The sequence below is a fragment of the Emiliania huxleyi genome, assembly GCF_000372725.1.
Source record: "Emiliania huxleyi CCMP1516 unplaced genomic scaffold EMIHUscaffold_27, whole genome shotgun sequence".
In the NCBI taxonomy this organism is placed as follows: Eukaryota; Haptophyta; order Isochrysidales; family Noelaerhabdaceae; genus Emiliania; species Emiliania huxleyi.
The window spans coordinates 579,629-598,098 of NW_005200011.1; the positions used below are offsets into that span (position 1 = coordinate 579,629).

General features: G+C 63.8%; 3 protein-coding genes across 3 annotated transcripts; all 3 read left to right on the forward strand.

Annotated features, from left to right (window-relative positions):
• Positions 1–667: 667 nt before the first annotated feature.
• On the forward strand, positions 668–1,509 carry EMIHUDRAFT_463557 (hypothetical protein). The gene is made up of 3 exons (XM_005777020.1): positions 668–960; positions 1,022–1,180; positions 1,257–1,509. The coding sequence occupies exons 1-3, from the start codon at positions 781–783 to the stop codon at positions 1,431–1,433; spliced, it is 516 nt and encodes a 171-aa protein (XP_005777077.1). The 5' UTR covers positions 668–780; the 3' UTR covers positions 1,434–1,509.
• A 3,263-nt stretch (positions 1,510–4,772) lies between these two features.
• On the forward strand, positions 4,773–5,180 carry EMIHUDRAFT_58569 (hypothetical protein; the record flags this gene model as incomplete). Its single annotated transcript, XM_005777021.1, has 1 exon — positions 4,773–5,180. A coding segment is annotated over one exon (408 nt), but the record flags the coding sequence as incomplete, so codon positions are not given.
• Positions 5,181–8,475: 3,295 nt separating this feature from the next.
• On the forward strand, positions 8,476–8,954 carry EMIHUDRAFT_354445 (hypothetical protein). The gene is made up of 2 exons (XM_005777022.1): positions 8,476–8,898; positions 8,932–8,954. The coding sequence occupies exon 1, from the start codon at positions 8,541–8,543 to the stop codon at positions 8,868–8,870; it is 330 nt and encodes a 109-aa protein (XP_005777079.1). The 5' UTR covers positions 8,476–8,540; the 3' UTR covers positions 8,871–8,898; positions 8,932–8,954.
• Positions 8,955–18,470: the final 9,516 nt, after the last annotated feature.

The window sequence follows — 18,470 nt, forward strand, 5'->3', positions numbered from 1 at the left end:
CCGTCCGCGGTCTTGCGCCGGGGCCTCCGTGCGGGGCCCCTGGCGGGGTTACCTCTGCGTTGTGCCTCCGTGCTGCTCTGGCGGCGCCGGCTCTGCGTGTGGGGTGGGGCGCGGGGCCGGGGCGGGGGGGAGACAGGACAGAGCGCGATTGATGGTGCGGCGCTGCGCTGGTCTGACTGCGAGTACGGAGTAGCCCGCCGCCCATTTCTCGCAGCCGTGGGTACTTCGTGCGCTCAGCCCCGGCCCTCTTGACCCGCACTCTTGCCGCTCAGCTTGCCGCTCAGCTCCTCTATAAACCAAGATCCAGGGGCGGCCTCGCACGATACACTGGAACAAGTAAGCATTTTCCAAAAAGAAAATCTTCCCCGAGCGTGCGTCACTTCGGTCGATCGTCCCACTTCGTCAGTGCTCTGCGTTGCGCACGCCGCTGGCCTAGGGGTAGCGCTGCCTCAAGCGCCATGATGCTCGCAGAGAACAAGCACATCGAGCGCCAGCAGCAGTTTGCCACACTTCAACTTCAGAGGCGAATACTGCAACCCTCCCAGCTGAGGCTTTGCCGCCCTTTCATTGATCGAGCGGAAGCCGCCCCCTGAACCAGTATCGGGCCTGCGTTCCACACTGTAATTGCTGCTCTTACACTTATCACCTATACTTTGGCCGCCCTCTTCATCCAGGCGACAGCTCCAGTTCTTGCTCGACCGACTCAACCTCCTAAACACTCAGTGCACACTCGTGTGTGGTTTCGCCTTCACCTCCTTCTCGGCTGACGCGCTGCACGACATGCCCTACGGAGACTTGCCGCTCCTCTCTGTGGTATTTGTGCTCTTTGCTGGCTCTTCGATGGCCGCTGCAGTCGCCGCCGTGTGCCTGGCGTCCTACGTGATGCTGATTGCTGAGAGACTGTCGCTCACGACCTCCGTGGTCATCGCCATCGCCGCTGCGAGAAAGTGGACCATCCTGGTGCGAGCATCGGCCGTACCAGACCCAGTAAGAGTGCCGAGCCTCTGCCTCTGCCTGCCAGGTGTCAAAGATGTACATTGGCAGCCTCATTGGCTTGTTCGGATCTGCTGTGTGCCTCATGTTCACCATGTGCGACACGGGCGACCTCACGAACGAGAACTACTGCGTGATCACTGCGAGCGTGGCCAGTATTTTCTTTACGGGTACGTTCACCGGAACGGTGCATGCAGCGGCCCACACAACGCATCATGCATGTCCTGTCACGACTGCACCACATGGACATGGCAAACGCACAGGTGTATGTTCTTCACAAGGCGAAGAAGCAGTTCGACCTCATCAGGCAAAATAATACAAACTGGATGGCGGAGGGCTCGAATCTCGAGGAACTGCTGCCAAAGGGCTCTGTGGGAAGCGATGCGCACGGAGTCTTGCCCTCACCTGAGGGGCCTCACAATGCACCCTGGCGGCTATAGCGCTTGTAAGTGTGTGAGCGTGTGCGTGCGCTTGTCTTATGCAGTAGCTCAGACAGACGAACGCAGTTTTACTCCTTGGTTGGGCACATGCATGGATGGGCACTGCGTGAGTCAAAAAAATCTCGAATCAGCCCGGAGACCTGGCTGTGACGCTGCTCTTCATCCTTGGCCGCGCCAGGCTCTCCTACTGCGCCAGCCTTTCAGCTGCGCCAGTTCTGCTTCTCCCCGCCCACCCTATCCTGCGGGACATGCAACTATGGGCACATGCAACTATGATTGTACTTGCTTCCGCCGGAGAGCACTGCGTCGCGCAGACACTGGGGCTCCTCTCCGAATAGGGACACGTTGATGTGCGATGCAGCAAGCGTCTGGTAGAAAGATCGGCAGAGCCGCGCTCGCTCCCAGCCCAATGGGGGTGCTAAAGAGGCCATATGCAGTGGGTGCGCCGCATCAGTGGCAAAGGCGAGCGCTCGATCCGCACTCTTGGGCAGCAGCGTGCGCAGAGGTCTCCTAAGGTCAGCACCGCGCTCGCTGCGGTTGAACTCAAGGCCATGGCGAGCCACGGTGGCGGCGGCATCGATGGCGGTGAAGCCCTCGGGCGCAAAGACTGCCTGGTAGACATAAGGACCTACCACCTCGGGGAACCCATGCCAGAAGGAGGCCATCGCAATCGCATGCCACAGCGGCACCCTGCAAACACCGAGCTAACAGTCAGTCCTCTCTGTCCGCACACAAGACTCTGTTCTAACTCGTCGTAGCCTTGAGCCGTCGGTCGTATTGATGCATGCCGTGAGAGTAGTGCGGCTAAAGATCCACTGCCCCCACGTCTGCCACCATGAGCTGCGTGGACCGATGCCCCGCGCAGCAGCGAGCGCGGGGTCGATGTTTAGGAGCCCGAGCGCAGACGGCGTGTCTTGCTTAGACCGTGACGGAGCGTCATGATAAATCAAGGCAAAGGGCCTGATGGGGATGGACACGTGAAGCTGCCCCCGGGCGGCCCCATCCCCACATGGGTGGCTGCGGGATTGCGCGCTTGCCTTTGGGCGTACCGCTCAAAGATGGCCACTAGTGATCTGACAAGGGACGGGGGAGCCGTGATACGGCGCGATCCCAAGGGTAACTAAGACGTCTCGCGTGCAGGGCGACAACAGAGGTCGGTGTCGGATCTAATGCAGACGTGGGACAAAGCAGCAGCGCCTCGCTGTCGAGAAACCATGACCACTCAAAGCCGAAGTAGATTGCACCGAGCAGCTTCTTGATGCCCTGAAACCGATACTTAAGCCGAAGCTTGCGCCGCCTCGTGCGGTTGAGAGGCGCGACTAGCAGCAGCGGATCAATCGATATCGTGAGCAACTCAATTAAGTAACTGCTCCCCCTCACCACCCTTGCAAAGCGCAGTCGAGTTGCTTGGCCGCCGCATCCCTCGGGAGAGTGACGCGTATCAGCACGGCGCACGGCGAAGCGGCGTAGCTCACGCCCCCTGCGATGTGAAGCAATATGGCTGCCAAAGACGCGCTCCTATAATTGAACCCGGCATCGTGATCGAAGGTGTGGGGAGAGTCGTGTACTTCACTCCCGGTGCATCATCTGCGGTCGAGAACACGAGCCCGACGGGCACAGCTGCAGTTGCGTGGATGCCAACAGAGATGAGAAAGTCGGTGACCTTCTCGAAGTGGGGAGGGTACGTCGCCATTACGATTCCAAAGCCCACCATCGTGCCCCCGCGTCGCCATGTCAAGTTTGGGGACGCGTTCAGAACCTTACTCTCCAGGCGCACGGAAGTAGAGATGGCGCCTCGCCCTCTTCCATCGACACGCAGCAAACACACCTCGAGGAGCTGCAGAGCCGCAGAAAGTGGCGCCTCTCTCTACAGCCGCGTCCCCAAGACAGGCAGTACGGCGCTGCTCACGGCGGCGCAAAACAGCCGCTGCCGCGGATGGAGCCAAATGACACACAGCCGATCCATGTTTGAGGTCAAGGCGGGCTTGCACCCGCAGCTACCGCGCGTCGCCGTCCTCCGGGAGCCCTGCGACCGATTTGCGTCCCAGTTCTGGCACCTATCACGGCGTGCTCGTGCCGGTGCCCGGCCAAATGCCACAGCGAACCATGCGTGGTTGGGAAACGTCAGCGCGAGGCTGCTCGCCGGCGCGACGAGTCCTGATGCGTGGCTACTGCATCTCGTGCGTGTATTCGGCCGCTTTCGAGACGACCCCGCGGCGATGGTAGGAGCTATGGGGATTGCCATCAGCGCTGCGGGGCACGGAGACAGCCCTGTGACGCAGTTAGGGCCCGCAGCTCCCTACTACGACGCGCGGACGTGCTTTGTGTGCTACGAGACACGTGTCTCGCAGGCAATTCTCGCGCGCTTTTGCGGCGTGCCTACGAATCTCACTGGCAACGCGCGCCTCCCGAGCACCAGCCAACCGAGGCTGACCACGGCAGGTTGCAAGGATCTGAGATCCGAGCTCCTGCCCGTGGACGCCAAGCTATGGGCGTCGATTTGCGGCGGAGCCGGGGCGGGGTGAGACGTGCACGTTTGCAATAGCAGTGCTGCGATGCCGATGTGTGACATTTTGAAAGATCGATTGAAAGAAGCTTGGGGCGGTGGCGGACCGGGCGGGGTGAGAGAGTGAAGTCCTAAGAGAGAGAGAGACCGGCAGAAAGAGAGGAGAGCTAGGGCCCAGGGATTGGAAGAAAAACTAACCGCAAAGGATCGAAGCTAGGGGCCGGACGAGGCGTACCCCGAGGGCCCCACTCTTTCCTTCGCATAGCGGCCACTCTTCGGGTCGCTGGTCGAGCGACCCGGGGGATGCCCCGCGCGCCTGACCCAGGCGCGAGAAACGAATCTGCGAGGCGTGGCCGCTTATGCGGCCCGATGGGGAGGAACGGGGCGAGCCAACCCACCCGCGCTAGGTCTCGGGTTTGACGCATGGGGTCACTCCCGCGAAACTCGTGAACTAGCCGGGGCAGTCGGAGAAGGGGCAACTCCGTGCACTGACGGTCGGCCGCCAGAAAACACGCCTGCGTGGATCGCGTCACACCAATCCTCGCTACCCAACGCGGCCAAAGGATATCCACCTCGAGAACCTCGAGAACCTCGAGAAGCTACAGAAAGAAGAAGAATTTATACAAAAGAACTCTCTCTCACAGCAGACAGGCTCGACACAGGTGCGAACTGGCGCGTGCTAGTACTATCAAGAAGAAGAAAAGGCACCCCGTCAAGAGCTCACCTCAACCCCAATGCTGGGGCTGCCCCTGCTGTCCCTCGTGGCCCTCGCAATCTCTCCAAGCTACATCACTCACGACCAACGCCTCCTACGGCTGCGCGGCGGCGATCGCGAGAGTACGTTTGCGATGCTCAAGCCGGATGTCGCATCAGACACCCACACAGTGGACGAGATTAAGCAGCGGATTGCCGAAGCGGGCCTCTCAATCGAGCGCGAGAGGGTGTGCCGTCTGAGCAGGCGGCGGTGCGGCAAGTTCTACGCCGAGCATCGTACACGCCCCTTCTACCCGGCGCTGCTCGGCTTCATGTCGTCGGGTCCCGTCGTGATGCTCGAGCTCTCCGGCGAGAGTGCTATCGGCGCTTGGCGCTCGCTCATCGGTCCGACCAGCACTGAAACCGCGCGCAAGGAGGCGCCGCGCTCGCTGCGGGCCATGTACGGATCGGACAACACGCGCAATGCCGCCCACGGCTCCGACTCGCCTGCCTCGGCCGCCCGCGAGATCCGGCTCATGTTCCAAAAGCCCGCCTGGAGGCGGCTCGAGGTGTACGCAGGTCTTGCCGCCGCCTTCCTCCTCACCAAGCGGGAGTAGGCACACAGACTAGCCCAGGGCGGTGTGTGACGGTGCGGAGTCACTCACTCGTGCTGCTCCTCGCAGACCGTGGCACCCCTCTCCCGCTCACACTTACTGCGTAGTCCACGCGGCGCATATACGTATCTGAACTGGATTAAGTTTCTCCGAGACCTGCATATACCTGGGTCTCTCTGTCTCACGCTCTCACATCGTGGACATAATACGCACGCGTCATGACATGTACAAAGCTCGTCGCTCGATCAGCATCAGAGGTCACAAAATTTTAAACCGCCGCTCTCTCGCACACGCGAGACTCACGCCGCACACCGCGCGCGAAGCACAACCACAACGCACAAGTCGGCCACAATTTAGTGGAGTCTTAGTCAGCAGAGGCAAGCGTCGGCTGTCTCATTGTTGTCACTTGTGTGTATCTAGAGCACCTCGCTCCAGCCCGGCACCGCGCACACGACTTCGCCATCCCGGCGGCCGCTCACCATCTCAGGCCGGCACCGCGCACAAGCGTTCACACCCGTCTCCACCGAGCACCTTCCTGTCACCGTCTCACAAGCACGCGGATCGACGAGTTGTGCTTTCTTCGCAGCTGCAGGGCCTGCGTCCGGGTGTACACGAAACCGCCCACGCTCGCGTTGCGCAGGAGGCGCGCGAGCCGCGCGTGCCTCGCCATGCCGCGGAGCAGCAGCCCGTGTCGCTCGAGATGCTCCACCTGAGACGACCGAGAGGAGGTGCGGCCGAGGTGCGGCCGAGGTGTGGCCGAGATATGCTGCTCGAGGTGTGCGCCACCTTGTCCCCCTCCTCCTTCAGGTAGCCGCAGTGCACGCCCACCATGCTGCCCACGGGCAGGCGGAGCGCCTGCCGCGCCTCCAGCATCTCGATGTTGAGGAAGGCGGAGGCGGGGAGCAGGCGGTACCTCAGCGGCGGCAGCTCGTCGCCCAGCCCGATCAGGTACCGCACCACCATCAGCTGGAACGCCTTTTGCTCCCACTCGTTGGGCTTGTCCGCTATGTACCTGCAGAGCGATGCACCCGCGACAGGCGGGCAGGCGATCAGCCGTGGTGGCGGTCTGGTGTGACTCTGGGACCTCACGGGCCTTGCGACGGTGAGTCCCGTGTGGTGGCCGAGGCGCGCCGGTGCAGCCCGCGCAGAAAGGCGACCGTCGGCGGCGTCGCGCGCGCGAACCACAGCCCAGTGCTCTGACACGGGTAGACGGAGCGCTTGCTGCGCTCGTACCTACAGAGCAGTGGACACGGAACATGACATGTGCATGTGCATGCACATGCACATGTGTGCATGTGCATGTGCATGTGCATGTGCATGTGCATGTGCATGTGCATGTTGCATGTTGTCATGTGCATGTCCTGGAGCTGCTCTGCTCGGACGGCTCGGAGTGAGGGCGCGTGCTGCCGCGCACATGTTCTCCATCCACGGCCTCATGCAGGTGATCTCGTGGTGGGACTGCACCGTCAGGTTCACCGAGCGGATGTCCGAGAGCCCCTGGAAGTCAAAGCTGCGCTCCCAGTGCGCAAACGGATCGCGCAACCACACCACGTCCGGGTCGGAGAAGATGAGGTGGAATCGGGCCTCGGCCAGCACTCGCGCGTACCACCACTTGAGCGTCACCTGGCTCCCAAAGCCGTTCTGTCGCCCCCGCTGCGTCGGCGCCGCTGCGTCGGCAAAGCACGGAATTGACGCCTCGCGAACCACCTGGCACGTGTGCTCGTTAGCTCCGACCAGCAGCACGTTGCGAGCTCGCGCCCCAAGGTTTCCAAACCACTGCCTGAGAAAGACCAGCTGGACGAGCGCCCGGTCCATGCTCACCGTCGTGTAGATTAGCTCGCGCTTCGTCGACGCCACCTCCGCTGCCACGCGCAGCAGCTCGTCCAGGCTGCGCAGTACTGGCGTGCGGCGCGACAACTCGAGCACAGAATGGATGCGGCCGAGGGCTGCAGCGGTGATCTCTCTCTCCGGCGAGGTGAGGTTTCGAGGTTGGTGCTTCACGTGCACGCCTCGAGCAGCTCGAGCGGCCGCCATTGCAGATTTCTTTTTTTGACTAGTGTGGGACCTGCGGCGGTACCCGTCTCTGTTGTTCGGGCAGTGAGAGACGCAGGATCTGCACGCCAAAGTGGGCCACCATTTTGGTTTTGGGTTGTCGGAGATCATCCATCAGCTCTCATGTCTCATCAGTCAGTCACGTCAGTCAAAGCAGTCGTGGCACGTGGAGCAGTCGCTGCATGCAACGGCGCCGCCACACGCTCCGGACGACCGCCCGACAACCGACACACCACGCACAATGGGAGGCTATCGCGCACGATCGGGCATCGCGCCGCAAACAACTCGCCGCACAGATGGGGGGGAGGCAGAATCCCACACACACCCGAGCAGCACAGACACCTTACACGTCAGCGCTCGCTCGATGTGGCCGGCGCTCTCCCCTCGGTCCTATCTCGCCGTTTCAACGGCGGCGTGCGGCCACGCGCCGCGCCGAGCCGGTCTCGGCTGTCATGCGCAGGTTCTTTTTCAGTGTATGTGGCTCTTACGAACATACCCGTAGGTGAACTGCTGACAGGGTTTGCTTTTTGTTGGGTTCTTTTTTGATTGCGATTTGTTCGCTTGTCTCGGTGGTTTTTTTAATCGTCTGCGCAATCCTCGCACTGGTTGTGGTCGTGAGCGATGTCTGCCGGCCGCTACGTGCCCGGCCGCGGGCGCGGCGGCCTCGACACTTCCGCCGTGGAGCGGCTGCGGCAGCGTCGCGCAGCCGGGTCGGCGCTGCCGGGCGAGGCGGACAACCAGCAAGCCAACCTGCTTCTCGGCGGTGGTGCGAAGAAGGTGGCGCGCTGTGGCCACTGCACACGGCCGCTGCTGGAGGGAGATGTCGGACACGTGTGCAGCCGCTGCGAGCAGCCAGGCGCACCGCGGTCAGCGCCAGCTGCTCCAGCTGCTCCAGCGCCTCCTGCGCCTCCTCCTCCGCCCGCGCCGCCCGCGCCTCTTCCTGCGCCTCTTCCTGCCGTGACGGAGCAGCCTCTGTCGTGGCAGGAGGCGGTGGCGCGGGCACAGCGGGAGCGAAAGCGGCTGCGGGATGCAGAGGATTGTGGGCGCATGGCAGCCGACCCCAGACGCGACCGCGGCAGCCGCAGCCGCAGCCGCAGCCGCAGCCCAAGGCAGGAGGACCGCAGCCCAAGGGAGCGATTCTAAGATCAGGTCTGGCACCTCCCCACTGGAAACGAACATCTGAGTTTCAAATCTCGAATAAATCTCGAAACACACTTGAATGCTCACTTGGCAGGTAAACAGATGCGCCACGCGCCCCAACCGCTCCTCTGGTCGCCGCCGGCCTCCGCGGCGGCGGCGATGTCCCAGCGCCACCCATCGGCCAGCCCTCAGATCGATCGATCGGCGCTCAAAGTCGGCTTCAGATCCGAGAACGCTGCTGGCGCCGCCGCCGATCCCAGCGGCGACGCCAGCAGCTTCCTCTGCTCTCCAATGCGCCGAGAAGCGACGCGGGGGTGCTCGGCCCGCCGTGGACGTCGAAGGCTCCGCCGGGCGCGCGTCGGCCGGTCCGGTGGCACCCTCTGCGCGCGGCACCTGCCGGCGCCCCGACGACAGCCGTCGCGCCACCGCTGATGGAGGGGCGGTCGGCGCCGCTGCCGCCTGCGCCCGCGTGCTTCGAGCTGCCCGCTCGGTGCTTCGAAATGCCCGCTCCGGCGGCCCGCTACCTCCGCTATTCTTTTTTCTACAAGCAAAATTCGAGCCATTGAGGAAACTGAAGCGGGCAGGCTGGAAGCACTGAGGGACGGCCGATGTTCGCCCAGACCTGATTTTAGAATCGCTCAAGGCAGGAGGACCACGGATAGTGCTGCAGTGTCTCCCTCCGGCCGCAAGACGCTGTGTTGGTTTGGCGCATTAAGAAATATTTTGTTTTTCTGTCCAGTCATAATACGGAATCCTATTACAGTGCTGAGAGTGGGTTGTGCGTTGCGGGCATTTTATAAGCGAAAGCGTGGCATATTAAGACGAATTAAGAAACCACGCCGAGCGATTTCCGCAAAAATCTAAGAAACCACGGCGTGCCGCAGGCGCGGCTCCGAGAAAAGGCCAGACACGAGTGTGAACAGGAGCTCCTCCGAGCCTCAGAATTTCTCTTCGCCTGCGCGGCGCGGCGCGTGCACTTGGCATTTTACAAGTCTGCGGTGTTTTGAGCGAGTGGAGATGGATGCGTGTGCGTCTTGAGTCGGTGGCAGACCTTGAGAGCAGACGCTCCGGTAACCAGGCCGAGAGTACCAGGGAGGAGAGGGGAGAAGAGCCCAGGGAGGGGAGAGGAGAAGAGCCCAGGGAGGGGAGAGGAGAAGAGCCCAAGGCGGCCTCCCTCTCCCTCCCCTCCCACCGGGCCTCCCTCTCCCTCTCCTCCCACCGGGCCTCCCTCTCCCCCTCCTCCTGCCAAGCACCAACAGTCTCAAGGGGCCAGCCGCTGGGGGAACCACCTCCGAAGGGGGGGTGGACGTACGCCGGCGGCACGAGGGCTTCAGCCACGCAGCTACCAAGGGAACGCGACCCACACAAAGCACCAAAGTTAGGCATACCCCCCGGCGCAGTGTCCCCCGCTATGTGTCGCCGTTTGTCGGGGCACGCTATCCTGTGCAGTCAGGGCAAGTGGGGGCGGGGCGGACAGCCCAGGCCTTTGGTTTGTTTCCTGGGACCTCTCCGCCCAGTCCGGGGGTGCGTCGAACCTTCCATCACCCTGGGAACGTCCGGGTGTTGGAAGTAAAGATATATTACTTTTTTTGGAGTCGGTGGCAGACTGGCTGGCGGCATCGGATCCGGGACCGCAGCTCACCTCTTCCGACGAGGGGGCCGGCTCTGACCTTTGACCTACCTTGGGAGCTAAGAAACCACGGCGTGGGGTGGGTGAGGGTGTGGAAAGGCTTAGAAACGGCGGCGTGCCGGGAAATCCTGTTTTCTTAAAATGTTTTCTTAACGCCCGCCCCCACCTCTGCCTCTTGGAGCAGTAAACACCACTATGTGTGTGTGTGTGCGTATATGTCGGCACAGGTGTCCGCAGGACGCGAGGCCTTTGTGGTCTCCGTCCACGAGCACCGCTGGTTGCACACATCCGAGCTGCTCGCATCGCTGCGCGTGTTCGGCGCCGTGTGGCGCGTCGTGCCACCCACGCCAACGATCAGCAAGATCGAGAGCAACTTCAACAGCTTCCGCTCTGCGATCTCGCGTGCCGCACGCCGGTCGCGCGCCTCTCCCACCGGCGTCTCGTCGTGGTATTACGTCTTTGAGGACGACATCGGGATCGTCAATCGCTCGACCGTCGCGCACGAGATGGAGCAGGCGAGAGAGCGAGATCCATGCCTGTGTCCGGGCCAGCCTGATGACCACCCACTCTCCCAGGCGGAGGCGCGCGCCGAGCGGCACCAGCTCCCGCTCCTCTACGGCGGCCTCTGCTGCGAGCTCGGCCCGCGCTGCCAGTGCCACGGCGGCAACTGCTACGGAATGTGCGCCCACGCGTGGGCTGCGCACGGTGCGGACTACCTCGAGGTGCTGCTCAACCGCACGCGCGTCACTGCACGGCTGCGGAGCCTGTGGAACAGCTCGTGCGTCGGCACACCTCGCTGCGCCACCCGCGAGGGGTTGCACCACAACGCCCAGGTCTCGGACGCGGTAGATGTTGATATGACCTGTCGCGCTGCTCGATTACGCCGTTACCACGGACTCTGCGGAGACGGCACGGCAATGCACAAATACCCGCCCGTGTCCAGACTGCCGGCGCTGCACAGCACACGCCCTCACCGGCCGCTGCCTGCTCACGGCAGGTGTTTGACTTGCGGCTCGGCAAGTTCGCGATGGATCTGGGCGGCGTGCCGGTGGTCGGGCCTGGGCACCGGAGCCCGCAGCACAAGAGGCACATCGGGGCCTTCTACCAAGACCGGAGAGCCTTCCCGAGCACAATCGGGCGGTGACCGGGTTTTGAGGTTACGGCTTACGACTTGCACGGCGCTCAGCGGCTGCACAGAGCGCCCGGAAATTCTTTTCCCCTGCCGTGGCCGGTCCCGTAAAAGAAAGTAAGAAAAGAGAAACCCAAGGGAGGTGGGAGGATGGCACGCCGCTAGAAAGAAACGGCAAGGGGTGCCGCCGAGGCCCCGAGGCGCTGGGTCCAGGGTCGCACCGCGCCCATCGTGCGCTTCTCTCTGGTACAGGTACCGTACCTCAGGTAGGACGGGAACGATATGGTAGTATAGGGAGTTAGAAGAAAGCAAAGAGGAGCCCTGCGCACGCACGACTCCGCAGGAGAAGCCCCTCCCTCCCTTCCTTGCGCAGCGTAGCCTCCTCCTCCCTACTCGCAAGCCGGGTAGCCATTGCGGTGATTATGACGGGGGTTCCACCCTGTGTGGTGATTATGACGGGTTCCACCCTGTGTGGTGATTATGACGGGTTCCACCCTGTGTGGTGATTATGACGGGTTCCACCCTGTGTGTACTTGTTACGTGAAAACCCGCTGGGACCCGGACGCCAGCACACACGGCTAGATTTCATGGCGGGCCGCCTAGGCCCTGGGGTCGGAGGTAGAGTCGGCGGTGGTGCCGCGCGCGGCGCGGGCTTCGCTGTCGGGGGCGTTTAGGGCGGGGTCGGGGAAGGCGGGGGGGGTCGGTCGCATTGGCGGCCGCGCGGCAGTGGCTGCGGGGGGGGCGGGAGGAGGTGGTGGCGCCGACCGCAATGGCGGCCGACCCGACGAGCGCCGGGCGAGATCGCGAGGGTCGAGGGTGAGCTCGAAGCCGAGGGCGGCGGCCGAGTTCTGAATGGTGAGGGCGTCGGCGGTGACGATGGCGGCGGAGATGGCGGCGGAGTGAAAGGTGTAGTGCGAGCGGGTGGACGCGCGAGAGGTGCCGTACGGCGTGTGGTCAATGGACCCACTAGTGCGTGCGGTCCTCGCAAGCTGGCGGAGGACGCGATCGAGGTCGGCGGAGAATGCTCCGGTCGACTCGGTCACGAGGAGGATGACCGTGTGACCCTTGGCGAGGGCGTCAGCGTAATCGCCATCCTTCGCTGCCACCCAGCCGTCACCGCTGACGCGGTCCAGTCGCTCCTCCGTGTCCGGGTCACCCCGTTGGGGGGGTGGCCAAGGACGACGACGGAGAGGTGCTCCTAGGAAAGCGCATGTCGCTGCGCTGAAGGGCTCACGCTATAGGGTGCTGGATGAGGACGGGTACGATGCACTAGCCCCAGCCGTCGGGGGGGTGTTGCCGGCGCTGGTAGATGATCTCTCGGAGAAGAGCCGGAGGGACCTTGGCGCCGGGGTCACGAGGAACTTGCAAGTCGTGGCCGAGGCGGCGACGGGAGCGGTGCAGAGGTGGATCCAGCTCAATGATGAGGCTACGGCGCGCATAATGAAGAGAGAGGAACACATCGAGTGGCTGAGGAAGCTCTTCACTGGGTGGAAGGAGGCTCGGCCGGCCTTGAGGGAGTCGCGGAGGAGGAGGGATAACGGAGGTAACGTGCAGACAGGCCAGCAGCCAGTGGGACGAACGAGGGCCACGACGGCGGCTCAAGCGGGAGGGAGCGGAGACGGTGGGCAGCGAGCGAAGTGGGTGAGACTGATGATGCTCCTTCGACTTAGGGAGCGGTTCAGCTGCTGGGCGGGCTTCAGGCTGGTGCTCACGCGAAAAGGAATCGACGCGATGTGCAAAGCATACAAGAAGAGGAGAAAGAAGAGGACGGACATCAGTGATGACGAAACAGAAGCTAGCGCAGACGAGGGCAGGGCAGACCCGGGGACGGCGGAGTCGGAGCAGACGGCATCGGCCGCCGAGGAAACGTTGGGAAGAGGCACGAGGAGGGCGGCGACCTCGACCGACTACGGAGGACCCGTCACCAGACGACGCAGGGCAGACGACGGGGAGGCGGAGCAGACGCGCAGGGCGAGACGAGGGAGGGAGCAGGATGTTGCTGAGATCAGCAGGAGGATGTACGACGAGATTAGGAGCAGCAGGGACCCGAGGGACCATGTGGAAGACGGCTAGTGCTAGTCCCCCATCGGGAGGACGACCCCGGCTAGTCGCCGACCACACCCACAAAGAACCCTGCACAAAGACCGCAGGGCGGGGACCTGTTCCTTTTTACCCATCTCCTAGTAGAGGTGTCCGTTTTATTTATTTATTTTTTCCAAGTTGGACGCCGTTGGACGTATCCAGTGTTCACTGTCTACGTGTAGCGACGGGCGCTGCGCGATAGCTGCTTTGTGGGTCCCGTGAGCCAAGTCGGCGTCGGGCTGCGCAGCCGGTCGCTAAATGTTCGCTCGCCGTGGTCACAAGCCATCGAGGAAGCCACCATACCAGGGCCACAATCGCGTTGCGGACCAGGTTTGTGACCCTGGCGGTGGCGAGCCTTTGGCGCACAGCGTGAGCATGCCAGCACGGCTCGCATCAGGGCTGCACCCGTCGCCGAGCACCTCGTGCACTCCACACGGATCGGGTGATGCCACGAGCCCGCTGCGCGGCTGCACCGAGTGGCTCTCTGTGGCAGGGAGTGCACTTTTATGCCACATGTACATGTTGGCGTTGCCTCGCAGCATGCCGAGTGGGCCTTCTGTCTCTGAGGAAGAACCGAAATGCAAATTCGCGCCCTGCCGATCTCCGAGTGGTCAACCGGAGAGGTCTGTGGACACGTGTGCAGTCGAGGCAGCCGCGATCGGCGCGTCTCTGGCATCTGCGTGGTGAGCACCCTGGCGGTATGCGTGCGCAGCAGCCTCAACGCAGGGCCAGATGACGTGTCCAGTCGGAGGTGGAGCGCTACCAACGGCTCGAATGGTTCCTCGCGGGTCGGATTCCGTCCACGCGCACGCGTCGGGCACCCGCTCAGCAGCACCGAGGGGTATCTGTCGCGTCACAGCCATCGTGTGCTGCAGCCTCCGGCAAACCAGTGCCGGCTACTGGCCGCCATCGATACACGGAGAACCGCTCGCACGAGTCAGCCCAGAGGCGATCGATGGGCGGGAGAGGCCTCTGGCACGGACATACAGCTCGGGCCCGACGGACGGCGCGAGGGGGCGATCTCGCGCGGGTCCAACTTTGGCCTGTGGAGGGCGTGGCCGTGGGGAAGAGGGGAAGGAAAAGTCCCCCTGTTTTTCTTTATCCTAGTCAATCGATAAAAGAGAATCACGAATCCTCCCCTGGCGCGCCTCAATTGAACGAACCCACGCCGAGCGATGCTCCCGGCGTGCGGTCTTGCTTGACAGGTGTGGGCAGCCTCCCCCCCCCCCCCGTGAAAAGTCCATGAGTCGCCGTCAGGCCGTCGGACTGGGCGCCACTGGTGTGCAGCAGTGATTCCCGCAAGTCGCCTTGGTGCTCGCGATAGCCCTCGCCGCCCCTCACTTCGCCCCCGGGCCAAGCCTCCGGTGCCGTGTCTACCCCACAGCCCCCGATTTGGACGCCTGAGGCTCGGCTGTGTCCGGGTGTGCATGAAAAACGAGAAAACAGCCCTTTTAAAGCCGACTTTGCCCCTTATTGCAATACAATGTATTGTAACCCGATCCCCAGTGCCCGCCGGGGCGGAATCGGCACCCTACGCGAGTGAGCCTGCCGCCAACCAATGGGCGAGGCGGGCCGAGTGAGCCTGTGGGTTCTCCTCGCCCTGCTGCTGTGGTGCCTCTACAATGCAAAGTGGACGATCGCTCATGCAGGCAAAAGGGCGAGGGCCAAGCCTGCCCTCACCGCCCGCCTGAGGACGGTCCTTGTTGAGGCGTCCAGCGGCGGCAGGGCCATCACTGCCCGCGAGGCACGCTTGCGCGACGCCGTGCAGGCTCTTGTCGACGGCGAAACGCTGCCCTCGCCACGCACATCACACGCAGAGGGATCGGCCACGGCTGCATTGGCTGCAGCAGAGTTGTTGGCAACCGTGGATATGCCGCCGCCGTCGTCGTCGTCGTCGCCGCCGCCGCCGCCGCCGCCGCCGCCGCCGCCGCCGCCGCCGCCTCCGTCGCCGCCGCCTCCTCCGCCACGGCAGCAATCCGGCGGCAATGGCACGAGGTCAAGCAACCCGCCGCGGCGGCAACCGAGTCCCGTTGGAAGTGGCGCACGGCACTTGGATCGTGAGGGCGGCCGACGCGGGCAGAGCGCGCAGGCTGAGACTATCGAGAGGAATGGGTCGGAGCGTCCAAATGGCGGGGTGGAGCTGCGCCTGAGCGAGGACTTTGACCTCTCCCTCGAGCTCCAGCGCGAGGGCTTTGCCGTCACACCCGAACGGCGGATCGAGCTGCAGATGGAGCGGCTGCGCTCGCGCCCCGTTTTTGGCATCCTCGAGAACAAGCTCCTCACTCACTCGCTGCTGCGCCACCTCGGCGCGCCCACGCAAGAGGTGGCCGCCACCTGCGCCCACGCCGCAAATAAAACCCACCGCCGTGCACAATGGCGCGTCCGCTGCCCACCACGCGCAACCGCCCTCGCCACCAGATTGCCTACGGAGCCCTCGCCAGCGCGAGGCTGGGTGAGTGGCCAGCCTACTCGGCGGCGCAGCTGCGGGCGGCGCTGGGAAAGGCCCACGGTTGGCGTCGCGGCGCCGTGCTAAAGCCGGCCACGGACGGCGGAAACGTCGGCACAATCCTCCTCTCCGGCTTTGGGGCGCTCGAAAACGGGTCGCTCCAGTACCGCGTCGACCGGCACGACGGGCAGCGCTGGCGGCGGCTGCGCTGGTCGACGGAGGCGGCCCTCTCGCACGCCGCGCAGCACCTCGGCGCGAGCGCGCCGGCGGGGCGATGGGCGCAGAGCTACATGCACCGGGGAATGCTGCTGCAGGCCCGCTACGATTGCGCGCGGGGCGAGTGCAAGCCCGGCGAGCTGAGGCGGCAGCACGGCCTCTCGTGCGGCGGCCGCGGCACTGGGTGCATCCTCGAGGTCAAAGCGCACGTCGTCTTTGGGCGCCTCTCCTGCATCATCGTCGAGCAGGTGCCCGTCGCTTTCAACGTGTCGCTCTATGCCACCGTGAGCGACACCGGCGTCGTCGATTGCGCCGAGAGCGACGGCGCCATCGCAGAGGCGAGGGGTGCCGAGAACGGCGCGCACGTCCTCCCCCCCCCTCTGGGCTCTCGGGCTTGACCAGAACACACGGCTTGCAACCTCAACATCGCCTCTTTTGCGCGCGCAGGCGCGACTCCATTCTCCTGCCTCCACTTTGCGCGCATCGTGCAGCCGCAGCTGCCGGCGCTCGCCGAGCTGGCCCAAAGGCTCGCCTCGGTGTACCTGGCCGACTGGTTCCGTCTCGACGTCTTTGTGGGCCACCCGCGGCTGGGGATGCGGGTCAACGAGGTGACCTACCCCTCGCACGTGCGCGATACGTGTGCGTTGCGCCACTGGCTGCGGCAGTACCGCACGCTGCGCCTGCGCCCCACCTCGGGGCGCGACATTCTCGCGAGGCTACAGCGAATACTTGGCGTCGACAATGCGACTTTCATGCTAGGGGCCTCGGGGTGAGGGCGGGAGCTACTCGCGTAAGAGCTGTCAGTGTGTGTCACCACGCATATTTTTAAAGTATTGCGTGCCTTCTCACAACGGACAACTGTCCGTCATGACTCATGAGTCATGTGCCGGTGGGATCGATGTCGATGTGCGCGTCAAAGCTCTGAGAGTGGGATTGGTAGATAACTTAAAGATAAAGGAGATGATATGTCAGCCAATGCGTGTGTACGAGAGTGTGCACATGGTTGTACCTCGAGGCCGACATTTTTCACTATACTGCGGACCTGTGCTCACGATTTCTGCGGCTTGCGCGCCTTGCGCTGCGGCCCCGCGCCCGATCCCCAGGTGGCGCGCATCTGCTCCTCAGTGACGTGCGTGGTTGGGGTCGAGGCGCAGCGCCATCTCGCGCGCCTTGGACTCGTCGCCCGTCTTGTGCGGCCGTGTGTGTGTGGAGCGGTGAGCGTAGAGGGCGAGCTCTCGCGATCTGCTTCAGCCGGAGAGGCGGAGGGCGAGAGGGCGTGGCGGGGCGACGCGGGCGTCAGTGCTGGAAGGGCTCATCTGACGTCCTGCAGGGTCTCGCGCTTTCTTTTCCCCAGCGATTCTGTCTCTACCCCGCGCCTGCATGAGCCTGCGCGCCTCCTCCTACTGCCACATGTCCTCCATGAGCGCCGAGCTGCCCTTGCTCTCTCCCATCGCCTTTGCCATCAGCGCGGTCGTCGCCTCGGACCGCTTGGCGCGCTCCCTCGCGAGCTCCGCTTTGCGCGCCGCCTCGTCGTCGAACGTCGTCCGCTCGAACGTGGCGGCGGCGCTCGCCTGTGGACATGTCGTGGACATGTCGTGGACGTGTCGTGGACGCGTGTCGTGGACGTGTCGTGGACGTGTCGTGGACGTGTCATGGACGTGTCGTGGTCGTGTCGTGGACATGTCGTGGACGTGTCGTGGACGTGTCCGCTCGAACGTGGCGGCGGCGCCTGTGCGTCGGCGCCCTCGCGCGCCTTTCGCGCCTGCTCCTTGAGGTACCACGTGCGCGCAGGTTGTAGTACTTCTCGTCGGGCAGCGTCGCCGTGTTGTAGTCCTCCACGTACTCCTTGAGGTCGCGCTGCGAGCACGCCTGCAAGGGAGGCGCGTGGCGGCGGCTGTTGCACATGGCGGCTGCACATGGCTGCTGTGCATGGCTGCTGTGCATGGCGGCTGTCCATGGCGGCTGTCCATGGCGGCTGTCCTGTCATCGGTACGTGGGCGGCTGTGCATGGCTACTGCACATGGCTGTTGCACATGGTGGTGGTGGTGGTGGTGGTGGTGGTGGTGGTGACGATGACGATGATGACGCTGATGACGATGGTGATGATCATCATCGCGACGTCGTGCCGGATCGCGTCGGGTACAATGCACATGCTCTCAGCGCCTCCGACGACCGCTCCGCCCGACGGTGTGTGTGTGTGTTTGTGCGTCGGTGGAGAGGTGTATGCTACGAGTGGAGGGGCGTAGGCGCTCACGAGCAGCGTCGATGCACCTGCGAGGGAAGGGTCGGGGGAAGATATCCCGGGCAATCTCCCTCACTGATTGCAAGAGTGCTCTCTCTGATTGCAGCACTCGTCCGGGCCATCGAGAGTGCTCTCTCTGCTCGAGAGCGTCTTGGGAAGAGAAAGGGGGGCTCGGGGGGGAGGGGGGGTCAAGAGGGCCGCACCTACTCACAGCGGGCGCAGCTTGAGGCCCAGCACGCGAGAGGCCGCGGCGATCCCCTTCGCCCACGTTGTTTTGGATCTGCGAG